The sequence below is a fragment of the Myotis nattereri genome (genome assembly GCF_964212035.1).
Source record: "Myotis nattereri genome assembly, chromosome: 1".
NCBI classification, from domain to species: domain Eukaryota; kingdom Metazoa; phylum Chordata; class Mammalia; order Chiroptera; family Vespertilionidae; genus Myotis; species Myotis nattereri.
In genome coordinates, this window is record NC_138075.1 from 53417263 (window position 1) to 53434726 (window position 17464).

At 42.9% G+C, this 17464-nt stretch overlaps 1 protein-coding gene across 1 annotated transcript in view; it reads right to left on the reverse strand.

Annotated features, from left to right (window-relative positions):
* Positions 1 to 1321: 1321 nt before the first annotated feature.
* Positions 1322 to 17464, reverse strand: part of MYZAP (myocardial zonula adherens protein) — an 87288-nt gene continuing 71145 nt past the window's right edge. The window contains exons 12-13 of the mRNA XM_081110381.1: positions 10807 to 10907; positions 1322 to 2287 (exon numbers count right to left, since the gene is read on the reverse strand). Coding sequence (XP_080966507.1) covers positions 2188 to 2287; positions 10807 to 10907 — 201 coding nt within the window. The 3' untranslated portion in view covers positions 1322 to 2187. The remainder of the gene's footprint in view (positions 2288 to 10806; positions 10908 to 17464) is intronic.

Genomic DNA, 17464 nt, shown 5'->3' on the forward strand with positions numbered 1-17464 from the left:
CTCAAAAGGTTCGCCATCATTGCTCTACATGTTAAAGATATATTTAAAAATACAAAAGCCCCAGCCCTGGCCAGGTGACTTAGTTGGTTGGAGTATCATCCCATACACCAAAAAAAAAAAAAGGTTGCAGGTTTGATTCTCAGGGCACATATCTAGGTTATGGATTCCATTCTCAGTTGGGGCATGTAAGGGAGCAGCCAATCGATGTTTCTTTCTCATATCAATGTTTCTCTCTCTCTCCCCCCTTTTCCTCCCCTCTCTAAAATAAATAAATAAATAAATAAATAAATAGATAAATAAAATCAATAAACATATCCTAGGATGAGGATAAAAAAATACAAAGGCCCCAGATAGAGACCACCTTTAATGCTGTGAATGATCCATGGTATCCTTTGAATGTAAAATTACCCACTAAAATGTTCCCCTTTTTTCTTTCCTGTTTTAGGAAAGAGAGAGGAGGGAATATGGTGGTGCTCCCAGAGCAGTTTTCATTCCTGCCCCGCTCCCATTAAAGCTCCCATTCCTTCCTGCGCTGCATTTCATTTAGAAATGGCTGTCCGACCAGCTTCTCTAGAGGCCTGGGGCTCGCAGTTCCCTCTGCCACTCCAAGTCCAGCTTCTCTCTCCTGTTCCCAAGGGCTGCCTTTGTCCGAGATGCTCCTTTTCTGGGCGTGGTTTCTCGCCACTGGGACATCCCCATCAGGGGACCAGGAGGCAGCAGAGCCTTAAAATAAACCTGCAGGATGAAGCAATTGCTCCTGCGCTCAGTGCCCGGCCAGTGCCTCTGTGTGAACACCTTGTTCGGCACTCACATCAGCCATCCAGGGAGGAGTGCTTATCCCAGGTTCTTAGAAGATGAAGCTTTGGTGACTGCTCAAGGTCCTACAATCATAATTTAAATGCACATTTTCCTTTTAACACTATCCTGATTCACAGGAATTTACCCATCTAAGTTTCTTTGCTTTATTTCTTTGGTGCTTTATTTTTTTGAAGTAGGGAAGGGCAGAGGAGGGATTGAGCAAAAGGGAGGGTGATTTTTTAAAGTAAAAACTACTTTTGTATTTTATAACCATGTATCTTATTCTTTTCAGAAAGAGAGTTAACTAGTTAAGTTTCAGAGTTTAAAAATACACATACACACACACACACCATACCACACACACACACACACACACACACACACACATCTTATGGTTCATAAGTGCTTCTATGGATTATGCTAATTGAAAGCTCACCATGCCCTGACCTTAACACCCACTTCAGAGTCTGATTCCGTTCTCGACCCCTTGTCCATGGTCATGAGTGAAACACAGAGACAACATCAGTAGAACAAAATATATGGCATTTATTAAACAGATGTGACACGGGTAATTATAATATCAGAGTAGAGCATGCATGAACAAATTACTCATTCGTTTAACAAAAACACCAATCAATACTGAAAACATGACATGATTAAATTTCCACAACATACAAAATTCTCTTTCAGTTAAAATGAGAAAGAAAAAAAAAATCACAGGTTGAATAAATACAGTGATTTCAGCTGGCTCCACAGAGGCATAAGGCACAGATTAAACGAAGGGATTGGCAGGTCAGAAGGAAGTGTGTCTGCCCACATGAGGACCATCTCCAAGGGTTCCCTCAACGCTGCACACAACCGAGAGGAGACCGCACTTGTGCTGGGAACAATCCACCCCCCAACCCCACCCCCGTCAAGTTCCCCCGTGCCCATGTTCTGTGGGCAGGCTTCTCTGTTCCAGAGAAATACTGCCTCTAATACTTTTACGGGTAAACAAAGCCTTCATGCGTAACAAATGGTCCTGGCCAGATTAACATGAAATTTCAAATGAATGCCCTTTTTCCTCCCAACTGAAGTCTAGTAAAACAAAATAGATTGTGAGGGAATTCTTCTGACAGGACTTAAGCGTATACATGGAAAACTAACAATGGCCCAGGACAGCGGAATAGGCTGGTTGGGTGTTTGAAATATGACCTTGTAAACCTCTCTCCTGCCCTCCCCCTCCGCCTCCACTTTCCTTCACATTTTATGAAATGGATCAGAACCGCAGCAATTTCCATTCTAGCTTAAACTGCATATGCGAAGAAGCAACAGTCACCCTTTCCAGACTTCAAGCCGCTGGGTCCCAGGGCCTTTGTCCATCTGTAAAAAGTGCACATCTCTGAGGGCCTAAGTCAGAGTTTTCTTCATGGTTAACTCCAGGACTCGTGCGTATGGGGCATAGTTCCTGGAAGGCATTGCGGAGACTTCACGGGTCCGATGTGCTTCGCTGAGAAATGAGAAAAGGCTGGTCAGGAAGATGAAACAAAGCTCTCCGTGCTCTTGGGTAAGTCAACTCTAGGAAATGGCTTTTCGACACTTAAAAACAGACTGTAATAATGCAGTTGAATATTTCATTTAAATGTTACTAAAGGGACCATTATTTGTAGCAAATTGTAAAGGCTTAGCACGTGCAAGGCATCCATGATTCAGAAAAATATAAAACATGCATTGAAGGAATTCATAATTTGGTGGGAAAGATCCGTACATAAATCATTTTAAGATGATGTATTGGGCACGACTATAATAGAGATGTAAAGAGCTGAGCTGGATATTCTCCATTTGCCCACTCAGATCTACTTTCCCTCTTCTCCACTCACTCGCAGCCCTGGGGAGCTGACCCGAAGGTCAGCATCAGTGGACTCCCTCACTGTTCATTGGGTCATTTGGCCAATTGGGACGTGATAGCAGGAGATGAGAAAACAGGACAGAGAGGTCAGAACATTTGTTCCCTCCTGGCCAGGTGGCAGGGGGCAGGTGGCCATGCTCCGCTGGCAAAGGCCATAGGTACAGCCCTACCCTCTGTCTCCTCCACTGGCTTTCACCCCTGCCTCCCTAGGCCCAGACTCTGCCATTGTCCTTTGCTTATTTTCCCTAAAGGTGTCCAAATCTTTACAAATAGTCCCTTCATTTAAGTTTCTCCAATTGTCCCTTCCAGCCAGGACCCTGAGAAATTAATATATTATGGAAAAACTGGAGGCAGAATGAGCTAGCATCACTAGGAGGGCATCTGGAAACCCGCACAGGGAAGGTGAATCTTGAAGGATTCTCAGGCATCCCTCACGTGGGCAAGGAGGGGATGGGAATTCCAGGCAGAAGAAACTGTATGCGCCAAGGCAAGGAAGGGCGAACGCGAAGGCCGCAGGTGCGAAAGGAGACACACTTGGTTCAACTGGAGCAAAGACTTCAAAATGGAAAGCGGGCAAAGCCGAGACGTGGTGGAGCAGGGCCCTTGGTGCTCTCCTAAGGAGTTCAGAGGGGACAGAGAGTCCCAAAGGCTTTTAAGGGATTTGGGGGAATGATATGCTCATATTTTATTCCAGCAAGATACCTTGGTACTGCTGAGGGCTGGCTGCTGAGGGGTCAGTCTGGAGGCAGAAGGTTAGTTGGGAGATTTTTGCTATTTAGGATGTGATCATGAGAATGAATTCTAACAGTAGCACTGGAGGTAAAGTAGCAAGGAAAAGTTAGGAAGATATGCTGGAAGTAGATTTAATAGGATTTAGTGACTAAGATGGAGCCATATTTCATATTTTTTCCTCCTGGATACATAATACAACTACATTTCCCAGCCTCCCTTGCAATTCGGTGGGCCATGTAACTAAATGAGCAGAAATCATTTACAGTTGACCCTTGCAGAACATGGATTTGAACTATGCAGGTCCACTCATAAGAGGATTACACGGATTTAAAAAATCTGCATATAAGTGGGCCCACACAGTTCAAACCCGTGTTCTTCAAGGGTCAATGGTATTTTCAGTCTGCAATTGGAAATCCATGTACGCTAAAGGCCTACTTATCACAGTCAAATTTTTGGTTGCGTCGGGACTGGTGCTCCTAATTCCTGCATTATTCAGTAGTCAACTGTATATTGCTTCCAGGTTTAGCCTATAAAAACCTTCCACATAATTATCTGATTTCTCTCTTTCCTTTCATGCAGCGGATACAGTAGAGGACCCAAGAGGACCCCAAAGCCCAGGCAGAGTCACTAGACAGGAGAACCCTGGGCTCCTGGATGGTGTGTGGAGCGAGGCCCATGCCAACCTGCCTTAGATTGTGGTGAGAAATCAACCTTTACTGTGCTCAGCCCCCAGTATCTCTGGGCTGTTTGTTACAGCTGCTACATTTCTTATCCCGACTGTTGCAATGACCAATTATGTATATGAGATATAACACTCAACTCTCTTTCCCCTTACTTTCCATGTCCAATTACACACCAAGTGGTATGGAATTGAAAGTACTGTTTTGTGATCTCTCTTCTCTATCCCACCAGCCACTGCCTTAGTTCAGGCTCTCATACTTTATCTTTGAATTTTGGAGGTGTTCTAAATGGTCTCCCTGACTCCACCTCCCCGAATTTACTATCCATTTGCTGTCAAGGACATCTTCCTAAGAAGACAACAGAGCACATTACTGTTGTTAAAATTCTCTAAAGTCTCCCTAATACTTCCTGGGTGAAGTCCAACTCCTCTGCCTGGTCTAAAGGCCCTCCACCATCTCCTGTTTTATCTCCTGGCTGGCTTTGCAAACCAGCACACAACTCTCACCATTCACTGCACTGCTGCCCACTCCCTGCAACCTCATGCAGTCCCCTCCACCTTGAATGCTTCCCTAATCAGATCGATCTGATGAATTCCTGCCTGTATTTTAAGACTCAAACCAGGCAGCACCTCCCATATGACAATTCCCCTGACTCCCCCCACCAGTGATAGAAATGATCCTTCCTTCCTTTATCGGTTCACAGTTCCCTTGAGCAGCGCTGCTCAATTCCCTGCTTCCCAAAGGTTCACTTCTGCTAAACTTTCCCAACACTAATACCTCCCACTACCTTGCAGTGATTTTCAACTAAAGAGCAGTAGGGAGACAGTTTCTTAATGAAGTCTATTAGAAGCTTGGAGCGGGAGGGGATTTTAAACTTCACATGTCTCTCCCCAATTGATTCAATATGTCCTTTCCAAACCCTCTGCCTTACCCTCCCCATAACACCCTGAAAAGGCCTGTCACACAGGCTTCTGACACACCACTGGGAGCACCTCATTGCACCCCCTGGTCTATGCATTTGTCTCCTCTGCTGGGTGTCAGTTCTTGAAGAGTGAAAACTGCATCTCGCTCATCGTCATGGCCCCAGAAGCTCACTCAGGCCAGGCACAGAGCCCTCACTCCACACACAGGTGACAGAGGGAGCCAGAGGACCAAGGATGCTGAGAAGGATGCTCAGAGTGTCACCTGCCACACAGAGGAAGCCACGGATCTGGCAACCCCGGAGTCCGCAGTGACCTCACCAGGCAGGTTCGTGGAGTGCCAGGGGCAGAAGCCAGATGGCAATTTTTGCCAAACACTGTGAAAATTCCCCATAACAGAAATGGTCTCCAGTGACAATATCCTAAAAGCCCATAAAGTGCAGAAATATTTATAAAGGTGGACCTTCCGGGCTTCAGAAACAGGCTCATACAGCCCAACCAAAAAGAGTGAGGTATTTTACTCAGTTGATCACTAGGAAACAATAAGATTTAAGAACACAAATAATTTTTTCAACCATATAACTGAAATTTGACCATTTTCTTTAAAACATTAAGGCTATTGTTAACCATTTATAAATCCATAAAGAGGAAATCCCCCTGGGGGAATGATAGCAGCGTCAGCAACTAAAGCTTTGACAAAAGCTACTTTGTGTTCTGGTCTCTGCAATAGAAATTTGAAAATGTAGGCATTTTAAAGTGCTTACTGTGTGCTCGGCGCTTAGGACCACAGGGAATATTTTTCATTAAATTGTACCTATTAAGACATAATTTATGAGTTCGCTGGAAACCAGGTTTTACTTGGGGCAGGAGTAAGAGGCCTCTTTTCTTTTGTTATTTTTGTTTTCACTTTTCTCTGTGAACTAAGGTTAGCTCACCTGAAATTGCTCTCCACGGCTTTAATTAGCATACGCCAAATCCTTCAAATACAGCGGTTCAATCTTTTATTTTAAAAATAGGAGTTTAAAAGCCCCTGAAGTCACACTGAGCACCTTCTCACTTCTTCCCCTTCTCCTTGCTCCATGAAGAGATCCTTGCTGTCCAGGAATGTGTGTAGCAGAGATTTAGAGGAAGGAGGGGAAGGATTTGAAGAGAAGAGCCTGGAGGTTGAGAGATTAGACTTGACACTAACTAACCTCAGGCAGTGGGAAAAGAAAGATATGAAGCAAGTCATGAAGGAAAAAGGCAGCACTGTGTGAGTGAGTGAGTCTAGGAGCAAACAATCGTGTCTCAGAGGTGACTGCAGTATACTGAGCTTAGGTAACTGGGAAAGCAGTGGCAGCAAAAGAAAATACGCAAATGTGGTCACTGCACGGGGGACGCTATGTCTGTGACTCATCTCAGCAAGCTTCTGAGGGAATTACTATCGTGCTATTCTAGGTGAGAAAACTGACTCGCACAGCTGTGGATGTAGCAGGAGGAGGCAGACCCAGGACCCAAACCCAGAGTTAACCGCCTGCAAGTATTCAACCACCACGAAGAGAAACCGACTTTGGTAGCGAGCATGACTGGCTCAGTGATGGATCTCGTGGGATGAAGATCAAGCAGACACGAGCTGGGAGCGTCCAGCAAGCAGAAGGAAACGAAGGCTTGTATGCAAGACAGAGGTTCAACTACTTCATGGCTCAGCCACAGGGTAAAGCCAGGAGACTGGATGCCATCTTTGTAGAAACTATTGTAACCAAGCTAGAACCATGAGGAGTTCCTATAGTGAGATGTTAGAGGAAAAAGAGGATCCATCAAAAAACATGAAGGACAGGCCAGGAAGGTAGGAGAGAACCAAGAAAGGAAAGTCCTGCAAGGGTAAGAAACAGACACTCTTCTGCTAAGAAGGACTATCAAATGCTAGAGAGGGATGGCTGCAATCAACAGATATATGTGCCTATTATGTGTTAAGTATTATTCTACTAGTAACTAAGTCCCAGAGAGACTGCAGCTAGTGAAATGGATGAAAATCCCTGCCCTCCTGAAGCTTACATTCTAGTGGAGGAGAGAGATAATAAAAACGAAGAGGTAAAATATAAGCAAGAAATGTTTTTCCGCCCTAACCGGTTTGGCTCAGTGGATAGAGCATCAGCCTGCGGACTCAAGGGTCCCAGGTTCGATTCCGGTCAAGGGCATGTACCTTGGTTGCGGGCACATCCCCAGTGGGGGGTGTGCAAGAGGCAGCTGATCGATGTTTCTCTTTCATCAATGTTTCTAACTCTCTATCCCTCTCCCTTCCTCTCTGTAAAAAAATCAATAAAATATATTTTTTTAAAAAGAAATGTTTTTCCAAGTCCTTTATTTAATAAACTAGAGGCCTGATACACAACATTCCTGCAAGGGGCTCAGCCCTCACAGCCCCAGCTTCATCTGGTCGTTCTGCTGTTTGGTCCAATTAGCTATTAGCTCTTTATTATATGGGATCATATTATAATACAGATCAGCTGCCTAAGACCCCACTTGGTGTATATCTTTCATTCATTCATGAAATAAATGCTAGACCAGGGGATGGCACCCTAGCATCCCTGTCAGTAGGCTACCCAGTGTTGGCAGTGATGGGGGAAATGTGTGTGTTGGGTGGCGGGGTGAGGAGGGGATGATAAAAAGGGCTTGATGGCTCTGTAAGTAAGGAAAAGGTTAATTTCAATTCTTTTCAGCAGTACATAAATAGAGAGCAGCTCTAATAGACAGATGCTATTCGCCATAGCACAGCGTACAGCCCTTGCAGGTGTAAGGAGAAATGAGCCGTAGGGCTAATCCAGTGAGGCTTTGTGCCGGGGTCTGGCACACGCTGGGGCCACTCTGATGTCTCAGCTGACAGAGCCTCTACAATCCCTGGGCCTGTCTAAAGGGTTTCAGACCACTGATAGTTTAACTGAGGGGCTCAGTGCATACTAAAGCACTTCGCACTTGAATAAGCTATTAATACACCTGACAAAATCATTAATAACCACCAATAAAAATTAAGTTGGATACATTGTCTTAGCACACACACATTCATTTATATTTGATACACTGTCTTACATGTAAAGTCAGATTTTACTTGGTTACTCGTAATAATAGCTATTATTTAGGAAGTGCTTAATTTAGGTCTAGTTACCATGCTAAGCACTTCGTACACGTTTTCATGTAATCCTCTTAGCAACCCTCTGAGTTCTGATATTGCCATCTTCATTCCCATTTTAAGGTGGAAATCACCGAGGCTTAAGAGAGATGACGTAGCTTGCCCAAGGCAGTGCCCAGCTGACAGCTGGCCGGGCAGGGCACACCTGCAGCCCGGGGTCCCCAGCCGGACCACACTGCCGAGTCCTTTGTGGAAGAAGAACAGGGAGTAAGAACCAAACCCTTGTACATCCCTGAGGCGTCACTCAGTGCTTTCGTGGATCTAAAACACTGCGGAGGAGCCTGTTTGTAAAATATTCTGGAAAACACCATGGAATCTTGTATTGGTTAGACGCAAGTCTGAAGTCCAAATTAGAATCAGGAATTTTGTTGGAACACACACAACACAATTTAGTGACGCTATTTATTATTTTGAAACCACACATGTACCACACCAGGGCTCAGAAAGCCTGGTTCTCATCCTGGCTGTGCGGCTTCGTCATCACTGTATCTGTGGGCTTCAGTTTTGATGTCTATAAAACATGGGGATTAAGCTAGACCAGGGGCTTCCAATTTGTTTGATGATAGAACTCTTTATCCAAACAAAATCTTACTTGGAATCCAACTATAAAGCACACTAAAAGCTGGGTTCTTCTCAGTTGGTTTTCTTTTGGTGATGGGGGGGGGGGGGCCACAAGCCAGCTCCTTGCTCACGTCCTCGCCCCAAAGCCCTGGCACAGAGCGTGGCGGTTCCAAGAAGCACAGGTGGAAAACTACTGCCCCGGATTATCTCTAAAGACCTCGTGGTCCTCACCACCCTGGCTGGCGTGGTGCCTGTCACATAGTAGGCACTTCATAAATATTTGTGAGGAAACGAATGAAATATTATTCTGCCTTTTCGGAAATGTGGATACGCCGTTTTCATTTCCTCTGCTGATTGACCCAGCTAGTTAAAGTGCTAAGATGGATCCTGGGGGAGACCAAATGTTACATTTATGGAAAAGCTGCTTTTAGATACTGAAGTGGCTTCCAAGTTCACCGTGGCCATAAGTTAAGGGTCTGTCAGCACTTCCATTATGAAAACCGCTTTGTGGTTTCATGACTTCGCCATAAAAGTTTGCTTCAGGCTATCCTTGGGCATACAAATTGAAAACCATGTTTTAAGCCAAAATGTGGGAATTAGAAAACAAACAACTGATTGGTTTCAGACATAGTTTTGGACCTGTCCTGGCCAAACAAGATTTATTATGTGGGCAATTAGAGTGGACTAAGCCACTTGGTTCTTAAAAAATGAAAAGGAGGGAAATGGCCTAACTATTTATATTTCAAAAGGAGTTCCTGGATATGATCAATCATTCCTTTTTAAAATTTTTATTAATTTATTGACTTGAGAGAGAGAGAAAGAAAAAGAAAGAGAGTGACATGGAGTTGTTGTTCCATTTATTCACTGGTTGCTTCTCAGATGTGCCTTGACCAGGGATGGAGTCCACAATCCTGGCATATGGAGATGATGCTCTAACCAACTGAGCTACCTGGCCAGGGCGCTTTTTGGCTACACTTTTATTATGTACTCTGTACCCCACATGGATGAGACCTGGGGCCTAGTTACATAATCTTCTTCCCCTTTTTTCTTTCTTTTTAAAAAACTTTTTCTATTAATCATATCGGGGTGACGAAATCTGCCTTGCTTTCACCAGAAACAAGCAATGTAAATGAGAACGTGACCTTGGTTACCTAAGTCACAAGCCACGTGTCATCGGCATGCTTCTTAGCAGCTTGTTTTATGTCCTCTTTGGACCAAGCACAGTTGTGAGCACCTGGAGACGGTGGGTTCCTTACAGGTTCCCAGGCTCTAACCTTACTAGGACGAGACCTAGGCATGGGCGTGTGGAGCTGAACATTGAACGTGTCAGTCCTCTAGCGCAGAAATGCAACCGAATGCAACAGGCTATGGTTATGGTATATCTGCTCATGACTGAAGCACATCACTTATTTATGAATCTGATTCAGTGCTTGACAATACTCTGTTACGGTGCTGGGGCATAGATGAATTTTGTTCAAGATTTAGACTCTCCCTCCCTCACAAGACCCTCTCACAATGTTGTAAGTCACTACAATATCTGTTTTCCCTTCCAGGCTGCACTCTAGGACAGGAACTAAATCTCATTCTTCTCCATGTCATAATTGTCTGGCACAATGTCTGTGGAAGGAAGGAAGGAAGGAAGGAAGGAAGGAAGGAAGGAAGGAAGGGGAGGGGAGGGGAGGGGAGGGGAGGGGAGGGGAGGGGAGGGGAGGGGAGGGGAGGGGAGGGGAGGGGAGGGGAGGGGAGGGGAGGGGAGGGGAGGGGAGGGGAGGGGAGGGGAGGGGAGGGGAGGAAGGGAGGAATGCACTCACTGATAGTGGCACTCAATCTCTCCCTGAAGTGGCTTCCCAGATCTCTCCTTCACCTCCCCTCCCCACTGAACAATGCCCCCCTCCCCCCACAACTCCCACAGAAACCACTCAGATGCTTCAGCAGTCACCACTTATCTTTGAAGAAATATTTTTGATAGAAAGAATGCAATTCTCATCATAACAGCTCAGGAAAGTATTTTCTTAAGTCAAAGAAGAATTTGAGTCAGAAAAACAGGAAATTCCTAAATACCTGGGTACAAGATCACAGCCCACTCCAACCTCTCTGGTTTCCACTTCAGTCTTGGGCTGGGTTTCTATTAAGTAATCCAACTTGCTTTGTAATTCATTATTCTAGAGATGTGGGAGAAAAAAGTATTTTTAGTAAAACAAATATGTTCCCCCACAAATATACATGATATAATTTACAAGTATTATCAGATTTTCCCCCATGACATGGATATCCATCACAATGTATTAATCAATAACCTCTTATACAGTAGGAATTGAAGAAATACATAGATTGGATTCTTACAGGTAGCTTTCTGTGCATGCACATACATATGTATCCAATTTTACATAAACGGAAACAAACAAAATATCCTGATCTACATATTAAATCTGTTTTTCACTTAACAATTTGTTGTGAATACCTTTCCACATTTATTAGTTTTCTTTTTATATCAACAAACTCTTTTAATGCATTCATAGCATTCCATTGTATAGATGTACATTATTTATTTAACTTATTGATGGGAATTTAGATATTTAGTGCATTTTTACAATTATAAATAAGGTAAGTTCAGCTTTTAATACTCCCTTATTAAACTATAAAATGAGTAACTCTATTAATTTAATTTAATGGGAAATACCTCTATAACTTAATAATTAGTATTTCATAGGTGTGGAAAATTCAGAATCTTAAACATATAAAATAGAACAAGCTCTTTGGGATTAAAATTAGCTTTCTAACTATTTTTTTTTCAATGCAGGGCCAAACATTACGTAGGTTGATGATCACATGCTCAGGAATTGGAAATTTGCCCCATGGGGAAAATGAAGGACAAAGGAGCAAAAAAAGTTGAGGATATTGGAATGAAAACAGATGACATGAAAACAGATGAAATGATGGTGCCTAAAATCTAATGGGCAAAAACTTACACAAAAAATTCAGAAAGAGGTTAACAGTGGTTATCTCTGTATAGTGAGATTTTTAGATGTGTACTTAAAAGTTCTACTTATTTTTCTATAATGCTGGACTAAATTTTCACGCGGCAATGAGCATATCTATCCTACTGGTTAGATCCTCAGAGCATGGCATGTAAGATGTGCACAATACTTCTTTATTGAATAAAAAATGTGTAAATGCCTTTACATATTATTTGCATAACTAGAAAAAAACGTTTCAGCATTTGTGTTCTCCTTAAGTTGGAGCAGAAGCTGGGCTCCGTCCTCAGATAGCACATAAACGTCTCCAAGTTCCATGGAAACAGAGGCTCATTTGCCCAGTAGCGCCCGCTCTGAATGGGTGCTGGGATACAAACTCCTGGAGGGTGTAAAGAACCATGAATTCTTTCTAATAATGGGAAGTGGTGTAAAGGAAGGGAATTCAATCCAGATTCCCTAGCAGCTCACAAGCCACGACAGACCTGCAAGCTCCGAATCTATCCCCTGACACTCAGTATGGGAGACCCCTGCTGGCTCCCTGCCAGGGGCACATCAACATTCTCTCTCTCTTCCTTTATTTTCATTTATATAAGCATTTTCTATTATAAACATTTTAATGGTTGCATTATATATTCTCTTAATCTCTTTAAAATACATATGATTTTTAAAGCAAAAATTACAACAATATATTGTGGGTTTATAATGTATATAGATTCAAAACATATAATAATTGTAACAGCAGGGGGAGGGGTAAATGGGCCTATATCATTGCAAAATTTCTACATTTCACAGGAAGTGGTACAATATTACCTCTAGGTGGACTGGGGACACTTAATGATGTATATTTTAATACCTAGAGCAATCACTATGAGAGAAAAGACACACAGCAACATTCCAGTTGATAAATTGAAATGGAATTCTAAAAACTACTGAAATCATTGAAAGGAAATGGGAAGCAAAACAAAAAAAAAACAAAGGGAACAAAAAACAAATAATAAAATGGTAGACCTAAATCCAACAATATCAGAATAATTAAATATCAATGGACTATAAACTCCAATGAAAAGTCAGAGACTATTAGAATGTATAAAAACGCAAGACCCAACTTCATATTGTCTATAAGAGATGCACTTTAAATATAGAGGTACAGTTCAGTTGAAAATAAGTGGATGAAAAATATATATCATGAAAATGCTAAACATGAGAGGGCAGGACTGGATATACTGATAGCAGATAAAATAGACTTCAAGACAAAGAGTATGAACAAAGGTAGTGACCAACATTTCATAATAATGAACAGGTTAATTCATCACCAAGACATAATAAAAAATGTGTATGTACCTATTGACAGAGCTTCAAAATACATGCCGTCAAAAATAACAGATTAAAGAAAGAAATGGATGGCCTAAAACCATGGTTACACATTTCAGAACCCCTCTCAGCAATTGATAGGGCAATTATGTAAAAAAACCAGGAAAACATAAATAATCTAAGCAATATTATTAACCACCTAAATCTAATTGATATTTATAGAACACACACAAAAACAGCAGGATACACTCTTTTCACAATATTTAACCGAGAGAAACCATATGTTGAGTCATAAAACAAGTCTCAATAAATTTAAAAGAATTAAAACCATACAAAGCATGTTCTCTGACAATGATTAAATTAGAAATCAAAAACTATAAGATATCTAAAAACAAACAAAAAAAACAACCACACACCCCTCAACTATTTGGAAGTTAAACAACACACTTCTAAATAATGCATAAGTCACAGAAGACTCTCAAAGAAAATTAGAACATATTCTGAACTGGATGATAATGAAAATACATCATATCGAAGCTTGTGGGATGGTAGCTGAAGCAGAGCTTTCTTAGAGGGACATTTATAGCTTTAAAGGCTTATGTTAAAAAAAGAAGAGAGGTCTCTAACCAATGACGTAAGGCCCACCTCAAGAAGCTAGAAAATGAAGAGCAAAGTAATACCAAAATAATTAGAAGGGAGGGAATAATGAATATCAGAGCAAAACTCAATAAAATAGAAAACAGACAATAAAGGAAATGAATTAAACTAAAAGCCATTTTAATTTTCTTTTTTAAAAAAAAATCAACAAAGTTGGTAACTCAATAGATAGACTGATCAAAGAACAGGAGGGCAGGGAAGGAGGGTGGCACAGATTATCAGTATCAAGAATTAAAGAGATACTGAAAGGAAACAGGTGGGTAGCTAGGTGGGGGAAAATCACCAATCCTTACACTCCATACAAAACACTAAAATGAACTCCAAAAGGATCACAGGTCTACATTAAAAAGCAAAAACTATGACATTTTTAGAGGAAATCATAGGAGAAAATTTCTGCAACCTTGTAGTAGACAAAGATTTCATAGGAGGCAAAAAGCATAAGCCATAAAAGAAAAAAAAGATAAATCGAACTTTATAAAAAATAAAAACCTAAACAAAAATACCTTCAAAATATATCCAGAAAGTGACAAAGTAAAATGAAATGAGAGAAAATGTTCACAATACATTTATCTGACAAAGAGCTGGTATCCAGAGTATACAAAGTACACCTAACACAATAATAAAGAAAACTAAAGACTTAATAAAAAAATGGGCAAAAGGTTTGAACAGGCACCTTAAAAATAGATATATAAATGGCCAATAAGCATTTTAAAAGATGCTCAACATTCCTAGGGACCACAAAATGCAAATAAAAATCACAGAGATACCACCACATAACCTCTAAAATGGCTAAAGTAAAAAGACTGACAACACTCAGTCAGACTGAGGATGTGCAGAAACTGGAGCCCTCCAACTGCTGGTGGGAATAGAAAATATTACAACCCCCTTTCCCAACCTGTTTGACAGTTTCTTTAAAAGTTAAACCTACAGCCGGAACCGGTTTGGCTCAGTGGATAGAGCGTCGGCCTGCGGACTGAAGGGTCCCGGGTTCGATTCTGGTCAAGGGCATGTGCCTGGGTTGCGGGCACATCCCCAGTGGGAAATGTGCAGGAGGCAGCTGATCGATGTTTCTCGCTCATCGATGTTTCTGGCTCTCTATCTCTCTCCCTTCCTCTCTGTAAAAAATCAATAAAATATTTAAAAAAATACATTTAAAAAAAAAAAGTTAAACCTACATCTACAATGCAGTTATCTGACCTAGGAATTCACACAGGAGGAAAAAAACATGTCCACATAATGATTTGTACAGTAATGTTCATAGCAGCTTTCTTCAAAATAGCCCCAACTGGAAACAACTCAAATGTTTATCAACGAGTGAATGGATAAATACATTGTGCTATATTCATACAATGGCTTGCTGCCCTGCAATACATCTGAAATCATTATGCTGAGTGAAAGAAGCCAGGCACAAAAGAGTGCATGCCCTATGATTCCACTTACATAAAATGCAAACAGGTCAGAGTGACAAAAGTGTCCCCTCCTTGGGGGAAAAAAAAGTGATTGCCTAGCAAGAAAGATTGACAAGGGAAAGAGTTGCTGGCTGGGGAGTGATGGGAATGTTCTCTTTCTTGATTGTGGTGGTGGTTTCACAGGTATACATGACTGTCAAAACCCATCGCATTATACCCTTCATTTTTGTAGTAAAGTATACTGACATATAACATATTAATTCCAGATATACAGCATAATGATTCGATCTTTGTATATATTGCTAAATGATCCCCACAGTAAGTCTAGTTAACATCCATCATTATGCACTTTAAATAGATGCCGTTTATTTACATAAATTAATATATAATAAGGTTGACAAGGGAAAAAGAAAAGATGGTGAGAGCCTGAACCTGGGTGGTACAAGGGAAGCTGTAAAGGGAGGGGTAGATTTAAGAACTACTTAAAAATAAAATGGACAGGACCCGACACAGGAAAACACAGGCTGCCTGCTGCTCCCAGTCTTGCAGAATGCGACTTAACTGCACAGACAAGAGCAGCTCAGACTGCCGCCTGGCCTGTGCGCTTAAGAGGTTGCTTCTAGGATCCAGGATCAAGTTCCAGGGTTTTCCTGCTTTCAAATACCACCACCTTGCGTTTAGATGTGAAATGCATACCATCCAGTGGCTCTGGAGGCTGGGTGTCTTCCAGGAAGGAAGGGCCTGGTATGGCACCTTTTGACAGTCTTTTGGAAGTTATGTGACAAATGCGGGGCAGCCACCACCTCCCCCGACTCCCTCAGGCCCGGGAAACAAGCAGCGAGGCTGTAGCACACACACTAAACAAGAGTGTGTGTCCAATAAAGGGCGTGCATGGAGCCCTGATGCCTGGGGCTGCTGCCCCACTGGTACACAGGGAAATTAATGAGTCCCAGGAATGCACAACAGACATGTGGAGAGGTTTATGGACCACACAGTACACAGTAAATGCAGGATGGACCAAACCAAGACATTTGAATCCTTCCCTCTGACTTTTCAATGTAGCTGTACATGTAGGATTTCCAGCAGAAAAAAATATATAAAATGACATTTATGCAGAATTTCAGAAAGCTTACCAACCTAATGGGGCTAGGCTAGACAAATTTTGGGGGATCTGGTTGGGGTGGGAATTGTATAAGCATCAGTAAGCACAAATGATGAATTCAGGGACCAAAATTATCCATATTTCTCTATTTAAGAGAAGAAGGGGGAAGAAGACAGGAAGAGGAGGAGGAAGAAATATATATCAATGACACCTAGACAACAGAAGAAATAATAAACACATACACTTTTCTAATCACTTAGTATTAACTAATTTAATCTCTGTAACAACTCTGTGGAGAGGATGCCATACCACCTGCTGCCAGTCCCAGAGCCCGGCACCGGCCCCAATCGCTCAGCACTGTCAGCGGGTGCGAGTGGCGGCTGCTGGCCCCAATTGTCCCTTAGCACTTCTCCACCTCCCCCTGTTCCTGAGAGGCGATCAAGGCCAGCAGCCGCCTCTCGCACCCACTGCCAGCGCCAGCCCCGCTCGCACCCACAGCTGGCGCCGCCGCTTGCACCCGCTGCTGGCGCCCGGTGCCAGTCCTGATCACTTGGCACCATCAGTGGCTGCCGGCCCCGATCACCCCTGAGGGCTTCTCTACTTCCCCGAGCTCTTGAGGGGTGATCGGGGCAGCAGCCACCGCTCGCACCCACTGATGGCACTGGTCCCACTTGCACCTGCTGCTGGTGCCAGCCCCAATCACTCTGCACCATCAGAGGGTGCAAATGGGGCCGGCGCCATCCACGCATGGGAGCAGCAGCAGCGGGAGTAGGGCTGCCAGCAGACAGGGGAACGGGGCCACAGCGGGAGGGGCTGGGCAGGGGTGCAGAGGATGGGCCAAGACCCGCCCCTGTACCCACCGCAGCCTTGCGGCCCACAGTTCCTTTCAAGGTACACAAATTCGTGCACTGGGCCCCTAGCTCATTATATGTGTGCTTATAAAATTTCTGTGTTAAGTAAGAAAGAATAACAAAAGGAATTATTTGTAAGTCAGGTCATCCCAGCACATCAGGGCCCATGGAAAGACTGGTTGTACTAGGTAGTCATACAGCCAGGTAGAAAGGGGCAGCAATTCCATGGCATTAGTGGTCGCACACAATGAGCAAAGAAGCAACAGTCAGCAGTGTGTCTGCAACACGCTGAGCTAGTCACACAGCTGAGAGAGGAAAACCAAGCACTCAGACTCACTCTCTCATGTCCCAGGAGATGAAACCTCTACATGGTCCAACTACATACGGTGGAATAGTAATAAGGAACATATTCAT